Below are 26594 nucleotides of genomic sequence, written 5' to 3'. Positions count from 1 at the left end.
CTAGCAAACCAAATCCAATAGTATATTACAAAGTTTATACACCACAACCAAGTGGGATTTATTCCAAGAATGCAAGGGTGGTTCAATATAAAAAAATTCAATTGATGTAATATAACCACATTAGTGGAATGAACGATCATCTTGATACAGAAAAGGTACTTGACAAAATGCAGCACTCTTTTATGATAAAAACACTCAACAAGCTAGGAATAGAAGGAAAACTCCTTGATGTTATTTGGGGCATTTATGAATAACCCACAGCTGACATTACACGCAGTGGCAAAAGATTGAAAACTGTCCCCCTAAGGTCAGGAACAAGGTAAGGATGCCCACTTTCACCACCGTTATTCACATTGTACTGGAAGCCCTAACCAGGAAAAATCAGGCAAGAAAAAGAAAAGAGATCCAAATCAGAAAGGAGGAAGTAAAACTATCTCTATTTGCAAATGACATGATCTATACACAGAAAATCCCAAACAATCATCAAGAAAGCTACTAGAGTTAATAAATAAATTCAGCAGGTCACATGGTACAAGATTAACATTCAAAAATCAGCGGTGTTTCTATACACCAGCAATGAATATTCTAAAAAGGAAATTAAGAAATTCCATTTATAATAGCATCTAAAACACTAAAATACCTAGGAATAAATTTAATCAGGGAGATGAAAGACTTGTACACTGAAAACTGAAAAATATTGCTGAAATAAATTAGTGAAGACTTAAAATAAATGAAAAGACACACCATGTTCATTGATTGGAAGACTTAATATTGTTAAGATGTCAGTACTACCTGAAGAAAATCTATAGATTCAACAAAATCCCTATCAAAATTCCAAACAGCCTTTTTTGCATAAATGGAAATGCCAACCTTTAAATTCATATGGAATTGCAAGGGACCCCAAATAGCCAAAGCAATATTGAAAAAGGACAAAGTAGGAGGACACTCACATCCTAATTTTGAAATTGTTGTAAAAAGCTACAGTAATCAAAACAGTATCTATGGTGGCGTAGTGGTTAAGTGCTATGGCTGCTAACCAAAGGGTCAGCAGTTCGAATCCGCCAGGCGCTCCTTGGAAACTCTATGGGGCAGTTCAAAACAGTGTGATAAGTGTAGTGTAAGAATAGACATATAGACCAATGGAATAGAATAAATAAATCCATACATCTATGACCCATTGATATTTGAGAAGGGTACCAAGTCCATTCAATTGGGAAAGAATAGGCTTCAAAAAATTTTGCTGGGACAAGTGGATCTCCACATGCAAAAGAATGAAGTTGAACCCATACTTCACATCACAAACAAAAATTAACTCAAAATGGATCAACAACTTAAACGTAAGGACTAAAACCATAAAACAAGAAAACTTAGGGGTACAGCTTCAGGACCCAGTTTTCTACAATGGAATCTTAGATACGACAGAAAAGCATTAGCAATAAAAGGCAAAATAAATAAATAAGACTTTACCAAAATTAAGAACTTCTGCACATCAAAGGACTTTGCCAGGAAAACAAAGATGCAACCTACAGAATGAGAGAAAATATTTGGTAACTACATATCTGATAAGTGTTTAATGTCTAGAATATATAAAGAACTAAACAACAGTAACACAAACAACTCAATTTAAAAATGGGCAAATGACTTGAATAGACATTTCATCAAAGAAGACATGCAAATGGCCAATAAGCACAGGAAAAGATGTTCAACATCAACAGTCACTAGGAAAATGCAAATCAAAACCACGAGATATCACTTCATACCCACTAGGATGGCTATCAGAAAATGGAAAATAATAACTGTTAGCATGTATATGGAGAAATTGGAACCCTCATATATTACTACTGGGAATGCACAATGGTACAGCTACTGTGGAAAACAATTTGGTGATTCCTCAAAAATTTAAACATAGACCTACTATATGATCCAGGAGTTCCACTCCTATGTATATTACCAAATATTTTAAAGTAGGACTCAAAGGGATACTTGGACACCAACATTTTTTAAAGTGTTATTCACAATAGCCAAAAAGTGGAAACAACCCAAGTGTTCATCAACAAATGAATGGATACACAAAATGTGGTATGTCAATACAAGGGACTATTACTCAGCCATAAAGAGAAATGAAGTTCTGATACATAATATGTCATGGATAAACCTTGAAAACATCATGCTGAGTGAAATAATTGTAAAAAATATTGTAACAAAGGACCAAAAAAAAAAAAAAAACTCCAGTGCCGTTGAGTCGATTCTGACTCATAGCGACCCTATAAGACAGAGTAGAACTGCCCCATAGAATTTCCAAGGAGCGCCTGGAGGATTTGAACTGCCAGATATTACATAATCCTACTTAAATAAAATATAATAATCATATGCATAGAGGCCAGAGTTTATTAGCAGTTACCATAGGCCAGGAGGAAGGGGAAATGGGCATTGTTGCTTAAGAGGTACTGAATTTCTCTTTACGGTGATGAAAAACATTTGGAAATGGATTGTGGTGATGCTCAAACAACATGGTGAGTGTAATTAATGCCACTGAATTGTGTACTTAAAAATGATTAAAATGACAAATGTTTGATGTATACTTTTTTACCAAGAGGGAAAAAAGATAAAAAAGAGTGACTTGGAGAGGAGGGGCTGTTTTAGATACGGGTTAGAGAAGACCTTTCTGAAGAAGTGACTCTTGAGCAAAGGCCTGAACAAAGTGAGGGAGTGAGGCATGCAACCACCTGACAGAAAAAATTCCAGGCAGAGAGTCGCATTGGGTAATGGTTAACAGCACAAATTCTAAAACCAGATTGCCGGGATTTAAATCTTTGTTTGGCCATTTACTAGCTGTGTGACCTTGGGCAAATAATCTCTTTGGGCCTCAGTTGTTCCAACTGTAAAATGGGAATGAAAATAATAATACCTACCCCATGAAAATTAAGCGAATTAGTCTTTGTAAAATGTTTATAACAGTGGCACTTAGAAATATTTTATATTTGTGTTTATAAAATAAAAGAGGTAAATAAAAAAGGAAATACAGGTCCAAAGTTCTGAAGAGAGCCTTGCTTATATTACAGACAGCTTGGTGGGTTTTTAAGGCTCTTGATACATATTGCTAAGTTCTCACCCCATTTTTTTTTAACCAAAAAGTCCATACTACAAACTCCTTAAAGCCTCTATTGAACTGATAGTTGGAAAACTAGCACCACAAAAGAGACAAGATGGGGTCTTGGGCCCTTTAGAGTCAATCACATGCCTCGTTCCAGAACACAAGGTAGACATTCAACTCAGCAAATATTAACAAAAATTTTTCTTTTTGCTGGGGGAGATGAGCTAGACTCAGGCTCTGTCCAGAAGGTGAATCTCTCTCCTCAGCACAGGCAACTGCAGCCCTCCTCCCTCCCCTGCCCCAAAAGCTTTCCAGTGAATAAAGCTTCCCTAACTCACTGGGTAAATAGGCCTCACTGGGCTATAACCAAGGCGTCAACAGGGCTGTGTTCCTTTCTGGGGGCTCTAGGGGAGAGTCTGTTTCCTGGCCTTTTCCAGTTCTAGAAGCAATACACTTACCCTTCCTACATCTTCAAAGACAGCAATGGTGCATTTCTCTGTGCCCTTCTTCCATAGCCATATCATCCTCTGACTAGTTCTGTTCTTCTGCCTCTCTCTTCCACTTTTAAAGACCCTTGAGATTATAGTAGGCCAACTCAGATAATCCAGGATGATCTCCCCATTTTAAATCAGTTTGTTAGCAACCTTAAATTCCATCTTCCAAGTCCCTTTTGTCTTGTAACATATGTACAAGTTCTGGGAATTAGGATATGAACATCTTTGGGGGGGCACTATTCTGCCTACCACACTGGGGTTAACTTTCTATAAGTATTTTCCTCCAATTTCTATTGGGTGAGAGCAGAAACAAGCTCAGTGAAGCGACTTGCCTGGGATCACGATGCTAGAAAGTGTCAGAGTTAATGCTTCTGACCCATGTCCTGAGCCCTGTGGAACAAAAAGAAAGCATCTGTCAGCTTGCTTATGCTACTAGGGGTGCCTCACTGGGCCAGCTTCAATTCAACTATGGACTACTTTTAATGGTATCTACTTATAAGCCTGCTCTTCCCCGTGCTGACAGTGGTAGTAGATAGTAACAGTAGTAGTAGCAGATATTTAACAAAGTGGTGACTCTTTCCCCTTATACTACCCTGGGGAGTTCAGAGGCAGTTGTCTGCCAACCCTTGACAAGATTCAGGACTGATGTTTTCCATTTCCTTTTCTGACAGGATGTGGTGAGAGACCCATTTTTGAGGAAGGAGTTAAGTATTCCAGAATCATAGAGGGGGTGGAGGCTGGGATTGGTGAGTTTCCATGGCTGGTGAGTATTCAGGCAGGAAATCAACATTTCTGTGGTGGTGCAATCCTGAACAAGTGGTGGATTCTAACTGCTGCTCATTGCTTTCATTATGAGGAACTATCGTAAGTACTCAAAAGCACACCTTTATTTAACTTTGTCCACTCCCATGCCACTCTCAGACACAATCAGACCCGATGGCTGAGGGGGAATCCTCGGACTGTTCAGTCCCGAGTCAGACAAGAAATTCTGGTGACTCCCACCCATTTACTCCAGCCCTGAAGTTGGGGGGTGGGCAGTCAGTGAACTGGAGACTGGCACATTCTCTGTGCCCCTCATTGGCTATATGGCTTCCCTCAAGTTACACACTGTCCTCTCCAGGAACACTTGTGGCTTGGTGCAGACAAAGAGCTTGGTCAACCAGCCTCTCCTAGGGCATTCATAGTCTTCTAGGAGAAAATTATCCTAATTCTGGAAATCTGGTTTCTTAGGCCATCCGACCCCTTATTTCACCAGACCAGAGTATTCTCTGTACTCCAGAAGATGGTTGGATAGTTCAGCATTTATTGATCACTAATCATGTACCAGGGACTCTGCTAAGAATATTTACCTATGTTTATTCATTTAATAATCTTACAATGACCCTCTGTGGCAGGTAGAATTAATAACTCCATTTTATAGATAAGGAAACTGAGGTCCAAAAATGTTGAATAACTCAGCTCAGCTACACAAGTAGTAGAGACCAGATTTAAATTCTGGCTCCAGAGCTTATGCTTTCCACTACACCACCTTTATAAACTTTGAAGATAACAGAGACTGACTTTAAAGAGTTCATAAAAAAATCTTGGGAAAGAGCCTCATCATGGCATAACCAAGAAACATTGTTGGACGTGCTTCCATAGGATATTTAAGAAATGGCTCTTGGAAAGTTCCTGGCCGTTCTCCCTGGTTGTGGGGCCTGAGTGCTGACTTACTACTGAAGATTCTTTCTACTTAATCAGTGTCAGGACTATGTTAAATTCTGCTCCTAGGTCACTAAATTGTTGGTAAACCAATTGATATGATATGGGTATAATAATACCTATTTGAAAGTAGTTTGGTCTGTGCCATGTGATCTTTTCTGGACCCTTCAAATTGTCCAGAGTAAAGGCAGCCTTTACTTTATCAGGTAGGAGTATTTCATCCATGTCTCTGGGACCCATGATGGAATAGACTTGTAGCCATGATTCGCTTCACTGGCTATTATGTCCTCCTTCTCTAACTCTTTAAATTCTCACATCTGTTGAGTGACAGCCCCAGCAGAACCAGTCCCAAAGGTGCCTAGAACTATATGCGATTTAGGATTTTCTGGAATAGCAAATTCTTCCCACTTTGTGACTTTCCCTTTCCTCCCATGCCCAATCTTTACCATTAGTCCAGTAGAACTGAGTGTTGTGGCGGGGACCAACGACTTAACCAATCCATATAAGGAAATCAAGGGGGTCACGAAAATAATTCTTCACAAGGATTTTAAAAAAGTCAACATGGACAATGATGTCGCCTTGCTCCTGGTGGATTCACCCATCACCTTCAGTGACCAGAAAATACCCATCTGCTTGCCCAGGCAACCCATCCCCTCCACCTGGCATCAATGCTTGGTGGCAGGATGGGGACAGACCAACACTGGTATGGGACTCCTCAGAATCTCCTGAGAGCTGCTGGGGGAAAAGCCACATATAGGTGGCTGCGGATGGGCCATTACATCTGAAGAAGAAGGGGAGGAGGATGAAAAGGAGAGAAAATGGAGGAAGGAGGGAGGAGAAAAGGACTTTGCATTGGATCAAATTCCTGCACTGTAGAGTCTCATAGAGGCCTAATCTAACCTCTTCCAAGTGCCAAGGAAACATCTTCCAAAGGCTACAAACTGAGATGCTACAAACTCAGATCCAGTCCCCAGCTGTGGTTTTATTCAGTCAATACAGGGTAGTTTTGTTTATATTTGAATTGAAATATCTGTTGGCAGTACACGCACTCTCCAGTTCACCAGAGGCCCCTTCTAATCTTTATTCTCTAACATCTCCCTTGATTCACACACTGGTGTTTCATGCCTGGCCCCTACAGCCCTAGACTTTTGACAGTCCTAGAGTGTAGCTCTGTAATTCTTAGAAATGAATCTTAGAAATGAATCAATGTTGTTACTTGTTACTTGTTATTACTAGGCCAAAGTAGCAGAAAGCATTTTGGGACAGAAAGATATGATAAAGCCCCAGCTTGACTGTCCCGAAAGAAAATCTGACAAAACCCACAGCACATAGGTTGGGGAGAGGATGGGGAACAACATAGCAATGTCTGAAGCCTAAACAGGACTCTGGATCCACAGGGATGCTTCATAACAAGCTAGAGACTCCAAAATTGTGGGTGTTTCAAGAGCTTAGCAATCAGAGGAAAATGGGTGGAACATTCATTCTGAACTGTAGGCACTACTTAGAAGTGGAGGGGTAGGCAGGTAAGGTGTCCAAAAGGGTAAAAATATTTAATGAGAAGAAGAATTGTGAAATATTTGTGTAGTTAGAGTAGATGAGATGGAGAGAAACACTTACAAATTACTGGAGCCTGGCAGACCAGAAAGGACCTAGAGAAAATTCCCTCCAAAGACTTTTAGTCAACTCACTCTTGTTGGGGATTCTGAAACTTTTTCACTGCCCTTTTTTTTTTTTTAACTGTTAAATCCAACTTTCAGTGGCTCTGTGTAAGAGAAGTGCCAAACTCATATAATAAGAGTAGCTATAAGCAAATATATGTGAAAAGGTAGAATTGTGCTCAGAAATGGTCAATCACCAGTTTTAAGGGGAAGTCAAGTCAATAGGGCTCGTTAGAGTCAATCTGAAAGTTTTCTTGGAAGTAGGAATAAAATTTTGAATGAGAGGCATAATTCAAACAAGTGGGGGATTGTTTGGAAAAGCCTGGGGTGGGAAGTATGTAACCTGTGGTTAGGGGTAAGGGGTTGTGAAGAAGAAGGAAGGCCTGGAAGGTGGGCAGGGTGACAGGTGGGACATGGAGGTACACAGGATTGGTTTAGGGGAGAGTCAGTTGGGCCCTGCTGAATGGTGGCTTTTCTAATATGCTTTCTCTGCTGGCCAGATGACAAAAATTCTATGACAACTGACCTGATGAAAGTGCCAATGATCATCATGGATTGGGAGGAATGTTCAAAGAAGTTTCCAAAACTTACCAAAAATATGCTGTGTGCTGGATACAAGAATGAGAGCTATGATGCCTGCCAGGTAACTAGAGTACCCCTCCCTCACCTAGCATGCTCCCACTCCATCAGGGCTGCTAAAGTAATAAGATTCTATTTCCTCTGGGAATAATTAAGAGTTTAAAAAATATGTAGGGCCACAGGAATGAGGAAATAGATCTCAGAGCCTCTGGATATTTATCAGGTGAACAGCACCCTAGGAGCACGGCTACACCGTGAGTGAGTGCACAGCAACCCTGCATAAATATTTCTGGTCTTCTCCAGGCAGACCAGGTAAATAGGGCTCCAAGACTTTTTCTACTTCTTGGAATTCTAAAAAAACCAAAAGCCAATGAAGATTTGAGATCCATACAATGGATCATTTAAATTAATTTAGCAAGCTTTCTTGAGTATCTACTGCATACTAGGCCTTGGGGATGCAGCCATGAATGAGATCAGGCTCCTCCTCTACAGAAGTCCACAGTTTTCTGGGTGGACAGTGAGCAAATAAACAACCTTAATATATTGGTAATGCAGGTTGGTCTCCTTGAACTAAACAGTCTTATATTTAACTTCTGTCTAATAAAATGAACATAAAAAATTTAAGAAGAAAAATATTTTTGATTGATGGCTGGGGAATAGAAAAAAACTCAGAAATTATCATCTTCTGACTCTAAGGATGAATGCTATTATTTGCCTGCAAAGCTCAAAGGTGCTTTCTTTGTCTTAGGAAGGGTCACCCTGATTAGTACACTTAGTACCTGCTGAAAGTTAGGTCTCTACTCATTGTCTGGGAAGTGAGTCTGTCTTCTCTTTAGGGGAAAACTATAAATGCTAATGATTCATTCACTGAGATGTTAAATAACCTGTAGAGTGATGTAAAGCCTGCCCCCATGGAAGGAGAGGGTATTTATCTACAATATTCTCTGTTACTGTTTAATGTGATAGTTTTCCCTGGTAGACTATGAGACAGAAGGGGTTTGGGGTGGGGAGTATTTGGATGGAGCTGGGGGTAGCGACGCAGAAGAGAATGAAGAAGAAGCTCTGAGGTAAGGAGTGAACACAGAAACATGCACCATACCTAGAAACAGTCATCATTCTGGATAATAATGTGAGGACCAAAAAGAGAGATAGAATCAATGTCATGTGAACCTTGCATTTTCTTCACATTCTAGACAATTTAAAATATTATAAAAAAGACAGTTGGGCCTTCTGGTTCCTAGCAAGAGAAATAGGACTATTTCTCCCTATTCTTGCCACCAAGTACAGCTAAAAGCCTTGGACATTATAGTTTAAAACAAAAAGAGACTTTGAAATGTGGACTGATTGGAGACTGGGACTTGAGTAACAACACAGTGGTGAGTTCCTTGGGTTTTCTTTTTGCCTCCTATATATCCCAGTCTGGATGTTGGAGAAGCCCAAGACCCAGAAATGAATGGGCACAGACAAAACAAACAAAAACAGCCTTGCTCTATTTTGCCGAAAAACATAGCCTAGCAGAAACTTTTTTGACAGTAAATGTTCTACTCTAGCAAAACACTAGGAAAAACTCACAGCCCCCTTTTCCCATCAGCAAAGGCCAAGTGAAGAGCCTAGATTTCCACCCTTGCCTTGAGGTAAAAAGGCATCCTTCCTCCTCCCTGGCAGGATGCTGTCAGAGGAGGTTAAGTGGAGAGCCAGAATTTTTGCCACCACTGGGGAGTCAGGATTTTCTACACTACCCAGTAGTGATAAACCATTCCTTCCTGCCACGGTGTCAGTGGAGGTCACCTGAGGAGTCTGAATATCCATCCTCATCCATCAGTAAACAGAGTCCCTCTTTCTCATGCCCTAGTTTCAGAGAAGGCCTGTTGAAACAGAAAATTTAAATGAGATCCAGAGTCTAATAATATAATACCCCAAATGCCTAGGATGTACTATACCTAGAATAAAGAGTTGCACTAGGGTACATAGATTCAAAAGGATAAGAAATAAATCTAAAATAAGAGCAAAGAATCATTGAGAGCCTAGGGTAAAAAGTGCAATTAAAATTTAACTCAAAATAGATCAGGAACTTGAGTGTAAATGTAAAATGTAAAAGTTTTAGGAAGAAAAACAAAATCTTTGGGACCTAGACCTAGGTAAAGCGTTCTTAGACTTGAAACCAAAAGCATGAGCCACGAAAAGGAAAAATTGATAGACTGGACCTCATCAAAATTTAAAACTTTTCTCTGTGAAAGACCCCATTAAGATGATGGCAAGACATGCTCTAGAGTAGGAGGAAATATTCAACAAAGGAACTGTATCTAGAATATATAAGGAAATCTCAAAACTCAACAGTTTAAAAAAAAAAAAAAAGCAACCCAGTTAGAAAATGGGCAAAAGACATGAAGAGACATTTCACTGAAGAGGGTATATGGATGGCAACTAAGCACATGAAAGATGTGCAATATCATTAGCCATCAGAGAAATGCAAATTAAAACCACAGTGGAATATCACTACACATCTATAGGAATGGTTAAAATAAAAAATAATAATAATACCAAATGCTGGCAAGGATGTGGAGAAACTGAATCATTCATATATTGCTGGTGGGAATTTAAGATGGTACAACTGCTCTGGAGAATAATTTGGTCGTTTCTTAATAAACTAATCATGCCCTTGCCTTATGACCCAGCAATTGAACTCTTGGGCATTTATTCCAGAGAAATAAATGTTTGTGTTCATGCCAAACCTATACACAAACGTTCATAGCAGTTTTATTCATAATAGCCAAAAATAAGGTATAGCCATACCTTAGAATGCCGTTGTTGTTAGTTGCCATTGACTCCAACTCATGGCAATCATATGTATAACAGAATGAAATGTTGCCCAATCCGCACCAATACTAACCCATAATAAAACCTGTTGCCGTTGATTCAAGCCCGACTCATAGCAGCCTTATAAGACAGAGTAGAATTTTCCCATAGGGTTTCCAAGGAGCAGCTGGTGGATTCAAACTGCCAACCTTTTGGTTAGCAGCTAAATTCTTAACCACTGTACCACCAGGGCACCAATACTACTCAGCAATAAAAAGGAACAAACTATTTATATACTTAATAACCTGGATGAATATCCAGAGTCTTATGCTGAATGAAACAAACCAATTTGAAAATTTACGTACTGTATGTCATGGATTGAACTGTGTCCCCAAAAAATGTGTGTCAACTTGGCTAGGTCATGATTCCAAGTATGTGTGGTTGTCCTCCATTTTGTGGTATGATGTATTTATCCAAAGTGTTGTAAATCCTGACCTCTATGATGTTGATGGGAACCCTGGTGGTACAGTGGTTAAGAGCTACGGATGCTAACCAAAAGGTCGGCAGTTCAAATCCACCAGCCACTCCTTGGAAACCCTATGGGGCAGTTCTACTCTGTCATATAGGGTCACTATGAGTCAGAATCGACTGGCCAGCAGTGGGTTTGGTTTGGTTTGTTTACGATGTTGCTGAGACAGGATTAGAGGCAGTTATGTTAATAAGGCAGGACTCAATCTACAGGATTAGGTTTATCTTGAGTCAATGTCTTTTGAGATATAAAAGAGAGAAGTGAATAGAGAGGAGAGGGACCTGCTACCACCAAGTAAGAAGATCTGGGAGCAAAGCCTGTCCATCGGACCTGGGGTCCCTGCACAAAGAAAATCCTAGACCCAGGGGAAAATTAATGACAAGGTCTTTCCCTAAGATCCTACAGAAAGAGAAAGCCTTCCCCTAGAGCTGGTTCCCTGAATTTGTGCTTCTAGCCTCCTAGAATGTGAGAGAAAAAATTTCTGTTTGTTAAAGCCATTCACTTTTGGTATTTCTGTTGTAGTAGCACTAGATGACTAAGACACTCTGTGATTCCATTTACATACTATTCTTGAAATAACAATTACAGAAAAGTAGAGCAAACAAATTTGTTTGTTTGCCAATAAAGAAAAACTGTGTTTGGTTACCAGAGGTAAAGGTGGGGTTGAGATGGGAGTGATGTGTGTGTGTGGCTATAAAAGGGCAACATGAGGGATCCTTGTGGTTAATTGAAAACCCTATGGAGCACAGTTCTACTCTGACATAAAAGGGGTCACCATGAATCAGAATTGACTCCGTGGCAACTGGTTTTTTAAATATCTTGAACATATCACCCACAACAGCTTCAGGGAAGTCTAATTTCACTCCACAGAATCCTAGAATCACAGACTTTTAAAGTCAGAAAAGAATGTATAAAAACATTTAATCAAAACTCTTTTTTACCGATGAAAAAACAAACTCGGATAATTTATCTAATTATTTTAACCAGTCATTCCCTTTGATATCTGAACAGATCAGAAACAGTATAAATAATTTTTATATTCACAATATTAAATACTTTCATCCTCTCCACTACCCTGCACTATGGGCTGGGCAGATCTTACTCTCCCATTTAGCAGATGAAAAAGCAGAAATTCAGAATTTAGGTGATTTGCCCAAAGTCAAACACCAGGCAGTAGGGGAGCCAGACTGGAAGTCAGGTCCTCTGTTTCTTCAAACCACCAAATTTGACAGGAGCGATCACATGATGCCTTTATCTCACAGTGGAGAACTTGAGAGCCTTTTGAGGATAGTATATTTCGCATCAGACAGGTCTTTGGCTACCAGCATTAGCCTTTGGGAGTGTTACAGAGTAACCATCTGTACTCTGATTAATGTAAAATTGAGAGATTTATTGAAAGTAAAGAGATAGCGCAAGCCAGAGATAGGCTGAATCCATGCATTAGAACCCAGTAATCCAATATGGCAACTCAGCAGTGACATTTTATAAGATGGAAACAAAGGACATGAAATACAGTATTTGATTGGTAATTACAGGCTTAGATCATTGAAAGACATTATTCAATTGGTAATAGATCATTTTAAGGCAGGACTTCCTGTAGTGGAAGCTTATAAGGTGACGGGCTTAAAAGGATTTACAGGCATACCTGGTTTTATTGTTCTCCCCTTTATTGCACTTCGCAGATGCTGTGTTTTGGTGTTTTTTTTTGTTTGTTTTTTATAAATTGAAGGTTTGTGGCAACCCTGTGTCAAGCAAGTCTATCAGTGCCATTTTTCCAACAGCATGTGCTCACTTCACGTCTCTGTGTCATGTTTTAGTAATTCTCGCAATATTTTGAACTTTTCATTATTATTATACCTGTTATGGTGATCTGTGATAAGTGATCTTTAATGTTTACTATTGTAATTGTTTTGGGGTGTCACAAACCAAGGCCATATAAGAGACAAACTTAATTGATAAATGTTGTGTGTGTTCTGACTGCTCCACTGACCGGTTGTTTCCCTGTCTCTCTCCCTCTCCTCTGGCCTCCCTATTCCCTGAGATACTTGGTTCCTTGGATGAGAGGCAGTGTAGCAGGTGGAAAGATCACGGATTTTGACATTGGAAAATATTGGGTTCCCACTTTGGCCCAGCAACTTTGAGCAAGCCTTGTATCTTCCATAAGTCACATTTTCCTTGTACTAAAATGAGTGAAAGGAAACATTATATTTGTGTGGTACCTGGTAGGAACTCGATAAAAATTTTCTATATAAACAGGTAACCCTATTGAAGCCATAGGCCCAGGTGATTTCATCTTGGAGGGGCCTCACATTCAGAAAAGGCTCACTTGCCCTCTTGAAAACACCCACATGAGAGAATTAGAAATGAACTTCATTCTTCCCCATGCCTCTGCAAAAAAATTAGCAACACTTCATATATCCCTTTTTCTTTCTTCCCCAATTCTTTCACAGCCCTTTCCAAAGCTTAACATTTGGTAACACCCACAAATCAGTCTCCAGTCTTCCCTCAGCCTGAGCAACATTTACACTCTCTTCCTGCCCCCATCACCCTATTCTGCAAGTCCTTCCCCCTCTTTTTTTTCTCTCAAGTCCTAGCCTATCCACTGCCCATACTTTAATTCTATACTCCCACAACTCTTGAAGCCAGCCTGACAGAGACAGACTTCTCTCAGAGGGCCTAAACAGGGATGGGGATTGGCTGGGATAAGAGTAGGAATTGGCTGGTATAGGGATGGGGATTGGCTGGAATAGGGGTGCAGATTGGTTGGGGTAGGGATGAGGGTAGGCTGGGATGGGGTGGGGGTTGGCTGGAGTAGGGGTGGGATTGGCTAGATTAGGGGTAGAGATTGGCTGGGATAAGAGTGGGGATTTGTCCACAATTTCAAGATTCCCTTTGGCAGCCTGGAGTGAAGTGAGTCTGCAAATTATCTTCCATTAATAAGTTGTTCCCTGCCTAAAATGGAGAGTTCAACATGTGACTCCCTACTGACCTGTGTTCTCTGCCTACAGGGTGACAGTGGGGGGCCTCTAGTCTGTACCCCAGGGCCTGGCAAGAAGTGGTACCAGGTAGGCATCATCAGCTGGGGAAAGAGCTGTGGACATAAGAACATTCCAGGAATATACACTTGGTTAGTTAAATACGACCTCTGGATCAAGAACGTGACTGAAATGGAAGGAAGGCCCTTTATTGCTGAGGAAATGAGAGCCCCTCCCAAACAGAAACTAAGGAGTTCTCAGGCCTCAGAATTCTCAGAGCCAAGCAGCCCCAAATTCTGGCTCCTGCTCTGCCTTCTGCCCTACATGCTGTTCTGGCCCATTTTTAACTGTTAATAAAACAGAGGTTTACTCATTAAGCAAAGGAGGATGTGTGAGAATGTGCCACCAGCAAAGAGACTGGCTTGAGACAAAAACTAAGTGGTAGGAACTGAGGTAGATAGCAGAAAGAGAGAAACCAGGATGGGACCAGAAAGACAGGCTGGAGCCCTGGTTTGGGAGCTGGGCTTTGTGCCCCTGTATTAGTCACATCATAGCGAAACACCAGACTAACACTCTGCTAGAAATAAAAATAAGAGTTTTATTGAAGGATAAAAAGTTTTGTGAAACTGGGAGAGACACAAGAATCCAGGCAAGATAGTGCAGGCTTCCAAATTGCAGGAAGAACAGAGAAGTTTTTATTAGGTGGAGTAAACAAAGACTTCATGCTGGCAGGCACCAGGGCTTCAGAAAGGAGGGAGAAAAGTTACAAGGGGGGTTGTTAAACTATGACCTCTCTTTACATCAATGTCCAACTTAATATTTATCTCTTTACATCAATGTCCAACTTAATATTTATCTCTAACTTCCAAGACATTTTTTTTAACATCAGCAAGTCTATTAGTTAACTTCCCAGGGAACAACTGCATCAGGTTTCTACGTGTTTGCTTTTTCGTCTTAAAGAAACAAGCTATGCTGCTACCTGAATTACGGATATTACAAAAAAAGTCAGTAGAGATGGAGTGAAGGTCTAAGTAAGTGAATAAAGTAGGGTTTGAGAGAGCTGGTAAATTACATTAAGACTTGGTTAATTGGCTTTTACTTCATCTTGGTTACAGAGTTACAAAGCAATTGCAGATTTTCATCTTCTTCCATCTTCACTTAACATTATCAGTTCTGTTTTCTAACTTCATGTTGACCAAAGTTTTTTTTTTTTTCCCCTAGGACAACCTGCATAAATATTCTTGACAAATATCTTTTAACAATCAATTCTTAGTACAAGCTAAAAAAATTCTGGTCCTTACTTCTTTTGTGTTATGAGCAGTTAAATTTTTACAAGAAGCTGAATTACCTCTTCAAAACAGTAGAGGCAGAGACTTTGGTCAGGCTGCTGTTAATTCAAAATGAAGTTTAATTTAGGACTGAAATTAGCCGTTTTATTTATGCCAAGCACCCCATAGTTTGGAATGCCCTTATACACTCTGGATTGTTTCCATTGCAAGTGACAGTAACTCAACCCAAACTGGCTAAAGTCAAAAAAGAATATTTATAGATGTACATAACAGAAAAAAACAGGGGTTGTATGATGGCTTTAGGGATGGCTGAGTACAGGGGCTCAGAAGATATTGAGAGGGACTATTTCTTGTTTGTGGCCATCACCTTTAAGAAGTGTTTACAAGTGGTAGCCATAATAACCACCTCCAGTTTACAACCACCATCTTAGCAGTCCAGGGGAAAGAGAGCTTTGTTCCTTATAACTCTGGCAAAAGTCTATGGTCTAGCTCTCATGACCCTTAAGCCCACAAGCCCAATCGCTGCACCAATCACTGTGGTACTTTCCTCACCTTGAACTGAGTCACATGCCCAGCCTCCCAGGATCCAGCAAGGGGCCAGTCATCCAGAACCATGTGCACTGAGAGTAGTTGAAGGGTGGTCTTCCAAACAGAAACCAAGGTACTGTGAATAGAAAAGGGAGTATAGATGGTGGATATGTCTTTTAATTGTGGAAATTCTGGATGGATGATATACACTGAGTATGCCTAGCTAATGTGGGGAGTTTCTGATGAAATGACGGCCAGAGATTGCTGCTTTGGGATAGAATGGTAGAAAAAGGAGAACTTGAAAGCATTTTCTCTTACAATCTTCTTCTGAAAAAGTGTCAACTATGATGTAGGTCATGAAATAAGTCTCAAGCTTCCATTTAAAGCTTTGCATTTTCTAAATTCCCACTGCATCTTTACTGGAGGCACAGGGGATCCAATAGAGGTCAAACTGAGAGAAAACATGGCACTCAATATACTACTGAGAACTTACAGTGTTAGGCACTGCGGGAGATTGAGCCAAAGCCAGGACTCTTTGTTCTCCAGGAGCTTCTTGGCAAATGGTAATAACCCCACACTCAACGCACCTGTGATGGTTAATTTTATGGTGCCAACTTGGCTGGGTTATGGTGCCCAGTTGCTTAGTCAAACACTAATCTAGGTATTGCTGGACAGGCATTTTGTAGATGTGATTAACTTCTACAATTAGTTCGCTTTAACTAAAAGAGATTACTCTTGATAATTGCTGGTGGGCCTCATCCAATCAGTTAAGAACCTTAAGAGCAAAAACTGAAGTTTTCCAGAGAAGAAGGAATTCTGCCTCAAGGCTGTAATATAGAAATCCTGCCTGAGTTTCCAGCCTGTTGGACTGCCCTACAGACTTTACACTTGCCAGCCCCTATGATCATATAAGCCAACTCTCTCTGTCTATATATGTGTGTGTGTGCGTGTGTGTGTGTGTGTGTATCCTATCAACTCTATTTCTCTAGAGAACCCCGGCTGAAATACCAACCAATTGAGTGCTACTAGTATAGGGTCACCTGAGAACCCCGCATAGTGCATAGTGGGCTATCACGATGGACTAGTGGAACACAGAAAGTTCCTCAGAAGAGCAGAACTTTGGAGGAAAATGAGCTAATGGCCTAAGTGAGGACTTCCCAAGCATAGAGAAGAGAGTAAATGAATGGCCAGCTGGAGATGAGTATTGTCAATTTGGCTCAAGGATAAACCAGGAGAGATGACTGGTAACAAGCTGAGTACTGTGGTAAAAGAGAAAAGACCCTTCTGCTCCAAAGGAGAGGACCCCCAAGGTGGAAAATTTAAAAAAGATGATGAAAAATGAGGTCCTGAGGAAAAGTTAAAGTTCCACAATACAAGGATGAAAAGAGAAGTCTGGATAAATCACTGTCCTCAAGGTAATTGTAATCATGAACACATCCTTAGTATTAACATGTGGGAGTGACATGAAATAACATGTAAAGGATACCTGAGTGGAGGCAATAGCTTCAGTTTAATGAAGGGGCTGCTAATATAATGAGGTGAAAGCAATGTCACCTCTATACATGTAACAAACCAACGCAGTGGTCTATCTTGCTATGGAAACTGTTAGTTTAAACATCATCCAGTCAATTGATTTGTGATTAGTCATGCCACATGATTATCAAGTACGTCTCATCCACATTTTAATACCTAGAGCTGCAATTCCTAAACTGTACACCGAGGTGCCCCAGGGCACCATAATAAACTCATAGGGACACTGAAAAAACAGAGACATCTGTTGTATATAGAGGAAATCAGCAACATCTGTTGGACGTTGAAGAAAACTACTACTATTAAGTTGTTTGGACCTAACTCCTTGCAGTCATCAAGTATTTCTTTCGGCCTAAAAATTACCGAGACACTAGGGGCCTGTGAACTGAGAAAGTTTGGGGAACCTCTGATTTGGTGGATAACTGTTGATATTAATATGTTGTATTTAAGAATAAGGTGTGGGTTGCCACAAAATGGATGAACACTGAAAACATCATACTGAACAAAATAAGTCAGCTGCAAAGGGACAAATACTGTATTTCTCACTTATACGAAATGAGCAAATATGCAGAAAGCAAGGATTATTAGTGGTTTTGGGGGGAGGGGAAAAAGGGGAGTCATTGCTTAGGGGGCATTGAGTTTATGTTAATGGTTATGGAAAAATTCAAAAAAGGATAGTGATAATGGTTGCACAATATGAAGAACATAATCAATGTCACTGTTTTATACATGTAGAAATAGTTGAAATGGTAAATGTTCTGGGTACATTTTTACCACAATAAACTTTTTTTTAAAAGGAGAAGAAGGCATGGTTGTTATGATAATTTTGGTAGTGGCATAATTTGACAGTAGCCCAAACATCTGCACAAAGATTATCTTCCTGCAGCAGAGAACATAAAGTGAAGGCTGTGGTGAATATTGGTTTTTTATCTGCTTTGTACCCACTTCCATTTATTTGTAGGAATCTCCCTGTCTTAGTTATCTACTGCTGCTATAACAGAAATATCACAAGTGGATAGCTTTAACAAAAATAAATTTATTCTCTCACAATTTAGGAGGCTAGAAGTCCAAATTCAGGGTGCCAGCTCTAGAGCAATGTCTAGCTCCGTCAGCTCTGGGGGGAGGTTCTTGTCATCAATCTTCTCCAGTCAAAGAGATTCTCAGTGCAGGGACCCCGGGTCCCAAGGATGCACTATTCTCCTGGCTCTTGTTTCTTGGTGGTATGAGGCCCCATGTCTCTCTGCTCACTTCTCTCTTTTATATCTCAAAAGAGATTGGCTTAAAACACAACCTAATCTTGTAGATTGAGTCCTGCCTCTTTAACGTAACTGCCAGTAATCCCACCTCATTAACATCATAGAGATAGGATTTATAACACATAGGAAAATCACATCAGATGACAAAATGGTGGACATCTTTCACACAATACTGGGAATCATGGCCTAACCAAATTGACAGACATTTTGGGGGGACACAGTACAATCCATAACACCCACCCCCACACAAACTTCTCTCAAGATCTGTGTCTTGTGTTCAGGTAGACCCCATCTCTGACTCCAGAGATTGTATGGGACCCAGGCCTGGCTAATGAGAGCCCTTCATCCATGGCCTCAGAACATATTTCAAGTTGGCCATATGACCAATCCAGGCAATGAGAACTTTACCTAGCTTGTCTTTTGCAGAAACTTTAGAGTTGAGAAGCTCTGTGGCTGGGTTGACAATCTGTGGATTGTAAGCCTAGAGCTTCTAGGGGGACCCCATTTGGAGACTACCTCCCTGAGAGTGAAGCCAGAGCATGAGAGAACCAAGTCCTAACAACCTCTTTATAGCACTAGAGCCAAGCATGCCTGATGTACAGAGTTTTTTTGTTAAGACTTTATTTCTTTAGAACAGGTTTAGATTTAAAGAATTATTGAGTAGATAGTACCAAGTGCTCCCATACACCACTCCCATGCACACAGTTTCCCCTATTATTAAATTCTTACATTAGTATGGTACATTTATTATAATTAATTAACCAATATTGATAGATAATTACTAACAAAAGTTCATAGTTCACAGTCTAGACTGCCTTAGTTTATACCTGGTGTCCATTTTCTGTTCCAAGATTTCCATCCAGAATACCACATTACATTTAGTTGTCATGTTTCCTTAGGCTCATCTTGGCTGTGACAGTTTCTCAGACTTTCCTTAATTTTGATGACCACTACAGTTTTGAAGAGTACTTGTCAGGTATATTGTACTATGTCCCTCTATTGGGATTTTTCTGATGTTTTTCTCACGATTAGACTGAGTTTATAGGTTTTGGGGAGGAAAATCACAGAAGTAAAGTGTCATTTTCATCACATCATATCAAGGGTACATACTATCATGTGATTTATGACTGTTGATGTTGACCTTGATCAACTGGCTCAGAGAGTGTTTGTTCTTTGTTATTTGTTAGTTTTTTATTGTGTTTTTGCTGGAAGTTTACAGAGCAAATTAGGCTCCCATTTAACAGTTCATCTACATGTTGGTTATGTTTTCCACATCGTGTCAACATTTTCATTCTGGTTGTTCTATTTTCATTAATCTAGCTTCCCTGCACTTCTCCCTGCAACTTTATCATCTCTGTTTTTGGGTAAATGTTGGCTGTTTGACCTCATATAGATGATTTTTTAAAAGGAGCACAATACTCATGGGTGATGTTTATTTTATGAGCTAATCTGTTATTTAGCTGAAAGGTGACCTCCAGAAGTGGTTTCAATTCAGTTCAGGGTGATTGTCTCAGGAGTTCCTCTAGTTTCTTCTGGTCCAGTAAGTCTGGCCTTTTTTTTTTTTTTTTAAGAATTTTAGTTTTGTTCTATAATTTTCTGCCATTTATCTGGGACCATCTATTTTGCCCCTGGTCAGAATGGCCAGTAGTGGTAGCTGGGCACCATCTAGTTCTTCTGGCCTTAAGATAGATTAGGCTGTGGTGGTATGCTATGTTTTTATCTGATCGTTTCAAAATATTTTCTAATTTCTGTTGTGATTTCTTCAATCCATTGGACATTTAGGAGTGTGTTGTTTAATTTTCTCATATTTGTACATTTCCTTTTTCTATTCGTCTTTAATTTTATTTCAGTGTGGTCAGAGAACATGCTTTTCATGACTTTAATCCTTTTAAAGTTTTGAGGATTGTTTCATGGCGTAGAATATAGTCTATCTTGAAGAATATGTGGAAACCCTGGTGGTGTAGTGGTTAAGGGCTACAGCTGCTAACCAAAAGGTCGGCAGTTTGAATCCACCAGGTGCTTCTTGGAAACCCTATGAGGCAGTTCTACTCTGTCCTATAGGGTCGCTATGAGTTGGAATCGACTCGATGGCAACTGGTTTGGTTTTTTTTTTTTTTGAAGGATATATATTTAATTATTTATTAAGAAATATTTCAGACATTCTAAAATGTGTAAAGAATATAACAACATACCCACCACCCAGCATGAGATGTCAAACATCACCGATACAGTTGAAGCCCCTGTATACCTTTCCTAATCACATTCCCTCCTTCCCACCCAGAGATAGCCATGTTCCTGAATTTGGTATTTTTTATTTCCATGCGTTTCTTTGGACTCTTATTCCATCTGTACATATCTCCAAAAATATGAGTCTGAGTTGGAAGTATCTCTAAGTCAGGACTGACATCCTTCTCCTTTGAAAGGACTAGACATAGTATAGAGTACCAGGGTGGTGCCAATGGTTAACACGTTGGCTGCTAACTGAAAGGTTGGAGGTTCAAATCCACCCAGAGGCACCTCAGAGGAAATGCCTGGATCAACTTCCAAAAAAATTGCCATTGAAAACCCTATTGAGCACAGTTCTATTCTGACACGCTTGGGATTGCCATGAATTGGCATTGACTCTACTGCAACAGGATTGATTTTCTCCCTCAGGGTAGAATTGCTATGTCACTATTCAAGAGTTAGATGTGGAGAGAGTGGCCCACTTCTCTCAGATTGACGCCGCTGCTCTATGAGCAGGATTCTAGGTGGGGACAGGAGCCCCTGGTTTTTTTGTTTCATCCTCCGGCATGGGCATGAGATAGCCTACAAGCAAGCTGGAGCAAATGCGTTTGGGTCCCAGTGCTCTCAGCCTGCTGAATCTGGAATAGAGGTTCTGCCCCATGAGTGGGGTGACCTAAGGGAAGGACACTGGCCCCCTTAGTCATGCCTGTCCACAACACAGCTTCTGCAACATAGGGCTGGGAGGGATAAGAGATGGTGATGTCCTGCCCCTCCCCGGGTGTAATGTAGCCCTAGACTAGGAGCTAGATGAAGAGGGAGTATCATCTTCTTAACTACACGTCTGGTAGTAGGGCTTCTGTTACACTGAGCTGGTGGGGTGGAGATGATGAGAAGGTCATCATTCAAATACCACAATCACTGTTTTTACTAAGATTTAGTAGATTTTCTTGAATAAATCTTTCTCCATTTGTGGCATTCCGTTAGGAAAACTTTCAGAGATTTTAATGGCTGAGTTTTTTCTTTGATCATTTTCAGAAGTTAAATGGTTGTTTTGCTGAGGGAGAGGGTTCACTGTGCTACTAGCACCACCATTCTGGAAGTCTCAGAATTACTTTTTTTTTTCAACTGTAAATCAGATCATGCTAATACCCAGCTCAAAACCTTCTGATGACTTCCAAATGGTCTCAGCATATAATCCAAATTTCTTTCTATGGCTCTTCAGCCCTGCCCTCCTGATCTGCCACCAGCTTATCTCTCTATCTCACTCACTCTACTGTAGTTATATTGGCCTTCTTTTCATTCCTTGAACACGCAGCTCTTTCTCATGTCTGGATCTTTAAAGATATTGCAACCTCTGCCCAAAATGTCCTTCACCCACTCCCACCCTGGTTGCATCACATGCTTCTTTTCACCCTTAAGTTCCAAGATGCCACCTACTCTGAGGGAACATCTCTAACCCCCTAATTTTGTCTCCCTCTTATTCTTCATTTTAACACCTAGCTTGTGGATGTTGTAGCACTACATTTATTTATCATCTTTCTGTATGCTCCATGAGGACAAAGACTACTTTTGGTTCACTGTTGAATCCCTGGAGCTCATTCCAATACTTAACAAAATAGGCACTCATTAATATTTGTCGAATAAATGACTAAATGAAAGAAAGAGAGGCAGGAATGTAGGATGGGAGAGAGAGATGGAGGGAGGGAGGAAGAAAAGTAGGAAGGAAAGGGAGGACAATTGAATTGGTGGTCCAGAGGTGGGTTTTTGCTGGGCAGGTAAGACAGAAAGAAAATGGGGCAAGGGAATTATGGATATTGTTGTTGTTAGGTGCTGTTGAGTCAGTTCCAACTCATAGCAATCCTATGTACGACAGCACGAAACACTATCCAGTCCTTCGCCATCCTCCTGATCATTGTTATGCTTGAGCCCATGGTTGCAGCCACTGTCTCAATCCATTTCTTGAGGGGCTTCCTCTTTTTCACTGACCCTCTACTTTACCAAGCATGATGTCCTTCTCCAGGGACAGATCCCTCCTGACAACATGTCCAAAGTATGTGAGATGAAGTCTCACCATCCTTAAACGGCCTCCAAGGAGCCTTCTGGTTGTACTTCTTCCAAGAAAGATTTGTTTGTTCTTTTAGCAGTCCATGGTATATTCGGTATTCTTCGCCAACGCCATAACTCAAAGGTGTCAATACTTCTTTGGTCTTCCTTATTCATTGCCTGGCTTTCACATGCATATGAGATGATTGAAAACACCATGGCTTGGGTCAGGCACACCTTAGTCCTTAAAGTGATATCTTTGTTTTTCAACACTTTAAAGGTGTCATTTGCAGCAGATTTGTCCAATGCAACGTGGCATTTGATTTCTTGACTCCTGCTTACATGGGTGTTGTTTGTGGATCAAAGTAAAATGAAAGCCTTGACAACTTTGATCTTTTCCCAGTTTATTGTGATATTGCCTATTGGTCCAGTTGTGAGTTTTTTGCTTCCTTTATGTTGAGATGTAATTCATACTGAAGGCTGTGGTCTTTGATCTTCATTAGTAAGTGCTTCAAGTCCTTTTCAATTTCAGCAAGCAAGGTTGTGTCATCTGAATATCACAGATTGTTAATGAGTCTTCCTCCAATCCTGATGCCCGTTCTTCTTCATATAGTCAAGTTTCTCAGGTTATTTGCTCAGCATACAGATTGAATAGGTATGGTGAAATTATACAACCCAGACTCCTGCCTTTCCTGACTTTATACCACACAGTATCCCCTTGTTCTGTCCAAACAACTGCCTCTGGGTATATGTACAGGTTCCTCGTGAGCACAATTAAGTGTTCTGGAATTACCATTCTTTGCAATTTATCCATAATTTGCTATGATCCACACAGTCAAATGTCTTTGCACAGTCAATAAAACACAGGTAAACATCTTTATGGCAGTCTCTGCTTTCAGCCAGGATCCATCTGACATCAGCGATGACATCCCTCATTTCACATCCTTTTCTGAATCTGGCTTGAATTTCTGAAAGTTCCCTGTTGACATACTGCTGCAACCACTCTTGAATGATTTTCAGCAAAATTTTACTCGTGTGTGATATTAATGATATTGTTTGATAATTTCCACATTCTGTTGGATCACCTTTCTTGGGAATAGGCGTAAATATGGATCTCTTCCAGTTGGTTGGCCAGGTAGCTGTCTTCCAAATTTCTTGGCATAGACGAATGAGCACTTCCTGCATCTGTTTGTTGAAACATCTCAAAGTGGTATTCCACCAATTCCTGGAACCTTGATTTTCGCCAGTGTCTTCAGTGCAGCTTGGACTTCTTCCTTCAGTATCATCAGTTCTTGATCATATATTACTTCCTGAAATGGTTGAACATCAACCAATTCTTTTTGATACAGTGACTCTGTGTATTTCTCCCATCTTCTTTTGATGCTTTCTATGCTCTTCAGTGTTTTGCCAGTAAAATCCTTCACTATTGCAACTTGAGGCTTGAATTTTTTCTTCAGTTCTTGCAGCTTGAGAAATGTTTTGGTTTTCTAACTCCAGGTCTTTGCACATGTCTTTAGTTTGTCTATTTGAGCCACCCTTTGAAATCTTCTGTTCACCTCTTTTATTTCATCATTTCTTCCATTCGTTTTAGCTACTCAACATTCAAGAACAAATTTCAGAGTCTCTTCTGACATCTATTCTGGTCTTTTATTTCTTCATGTATGATGTCCTTACACAACTTGAAGAGTCATTAGTGTTCAATGCACCAAAGCTATTCTTGAGATGGCCTCTAATTTCAGGTGGGATATGCTCAATGCTGTACTTTGGCTCTTGTGGACTTATTCTAATTTTCTTCACCTTCAACTTGAATTTGCATGTGAGTAATCGATGATTTGTTCCATAGTCGGCCCCTGGCCTTGTTTTGACTAATAACATTGAGCTTTTCCAACATCTATTCCCACAGATGTAGTCAACTGGATTCGTGTGTATTCCATCTGGTGAGGTCTATGTGTATAGTCACCATTTATGCTGGTGAAAAAAATGAAGTTGTTGGTCTTGCAAAATTCTATCATTCTATCTGCAATGCCATGTTTTCCAACTATCTATCTTCTTTGATTCCAACTTTTGCATTCCAATGACCAATAATTACCAGTGATCACCAGTAATTATTAATGCATTCTAATTGCAAGTTTGATCAATTTCAGACTGCAGAAGTAGCCTGTCAGGTCCTTTTTCCTAGTCAGTCTGGAAGCTCATCTGAAACCTGTCCACCATGGGTGACTCTGCTGGTATTTGAATACTGGTAGCATAGCTTCCAGCTTCACAGCAACATGCAAGCCCCCACAATACAACCAACTGGCAGACTCATGGGGGCTTGTGTGTTTTTTGTGAATATTAGTAGCGGTGAAATGAGGGAGAGGTGCTGTGAGAGGAACTGACAAAGAGTGGCAAGAGGACAGCGAGGCTGCCTCAGGCTACAAGGATCAAAGGAAGCTTTGAGGTGAGGTGACAACATTTCAGCAGGGTCTTGAGGGCCAGCATCAAGGACCAGTGCACAAGCTGAGTTTCAGTGACCATATCAAAGAGATACAGAAGCTGGAAAAGCACTGCAAAACACAAAAGGGTTTATTCTTTCATTCAAGCCTAGATGCAGGTAGTTAGAGAGCTGGTATGGCAGCTCTACAAAGTCCCCCAGAAACCCCAAAACCCAGATTACTTCCCTCTTTCTACTCCATCATCTTGACTACAAGGAACTAGGCCTCTAGCTTTGCTTGGCTTGTGTGACACAGGGCTCCAAGGAGTTGCCCTTCTCTGCAGCCCTCCTTCCCTAAATTCTCATTTCCTCCACCATGGCCAAAGGCTGCAAGGACATGAGTTGTGCTTGCCCGGGGAGCTAGCAGATAGTAGGCTAAAGCCCTGCTCATGGCCTCACCTCCCAAGTGCTCTCCACATGCACAGTTGGCCTGGATGGGAGACTGCAGCAGCATCAGCGAACAGCACATGAGCTCAGATCTTTGGCAGTAACCCAAGACTAGTTCTGACTAGGATTACTTAAGGACATGCCTTCTCTAAGCTTCAGTTAACCAGAATTGATATCTATCTCCATGAGTTTTATAGTGTACCTTCTCAATTTCAAAATATCGTCAATATCAAGAAAACAAAATAAAACCAGAAAATCTGGTCAGCCCAACCCATTGTTGGGTAGATTTAACTATATGTTGTGGTGTCCATTGGACTCCCAGTGTCGTGTTATCTTTTCTGATATGCTGGCTATATTTTCCAGTGACTAATCTCTCCATTTTGCTTCTTACCTGTAGAATTAAGGTCAAAAGAAATCTCAGAATCATTCTTTGTAGTATCAGATTTGTGGGTAAAATGCGAAAGGCCCAGCCCAAATTCTCCCTGTCCCATTAGGAGTAGCTTCCAAATAGAAACCTGTAGATCAGTGGTTCTCAGCCAGGGATGATTTGACAATGTTTGGAGACATTTTTGGTTTTCACAGCTGGGGCGAAAGGTGCTGCTAGTGACTAGTGTGTAGAGGCCAGGGATGCTATCCTTTAACATACAGGATAGTCCCCCACAACAAGTAATTATTTGGCCCAAAATGTCAATAGTGACAAGGTTCAGAAACTCTGGTGCAGACTCTCACTCCCTCATCTGAGGACCAGAGGGGTAGTGGGGCTCACCAAATTCAGGCAGGTGTCCTCTGAGCTGGGATTTCAGGACCCTGGTCTCCTCTCACCTCATTCAGGCCTGTTCTAGGGCCCCTCCCCACCTCCTCTACCATTCCTTCTTTTCTCCCTCTCTTTCTCTGTCTATGCTGCCTCCAGTCTGTTGGACTGTCACACCCATAGGGCTCCAAATCTTGTATTTCCTTCTTGAAAGCCGCCTTTCAGCCCTGAGCAGACAGAGGTGAGCTTAAGGCCACCCTTCCCCCACCTCTGTTCTTCCTCTCC

At 40.6% G+C, this 26594-nt stretch overlaps 1 protein-coding gene across 1 annotated transcript; it reads left to right on the top strand.

Annotated features, from left to right (window-relative positions):
• The first annotated feature begins 2467 nt into the window (after window positions 1–2467).
• Window positions 2468–14180, top strand: PRSS55 (serine protease 55). The gene is made up of 5 exons (XM_023551217.1): window positions 2468–2513; window positions 4260–4454; window positions 5615–5992; window positions 7448–7590; window positions 13860–14180. The coding sequence occupies exons 1-5, from the start codon at window positions 2468–2470 to the stop codon at window positions 14178–14180; spliced, it is 1083 nt and encodes a 360-aa protein (XP_023406985.1).
• Window positions 14181–26594: the final 12414 nt, after the last annotated feature.

This window comes from Loxodonta africana, chromosome 19 (genome assembly GCF_030014295.1).
Source record: "Loxodonta africana isolate mLoxAfr1 chromosome 19, mLoxAfr1.hap2, whole genome shotgun sequence".
In the NCBI taxonomy this organism is placed as follows: Eukaryota; Metazoa; Chordata; class Mammalia; order Proboscidea; family Elephantidae; genus Loxodonta; species Loxodonta africana.
The sequence above is the reverse complement of the archived record's forward strand: the minus strand, read 5'-3'. Positions and strand labels throughout refer to the sequence as shown.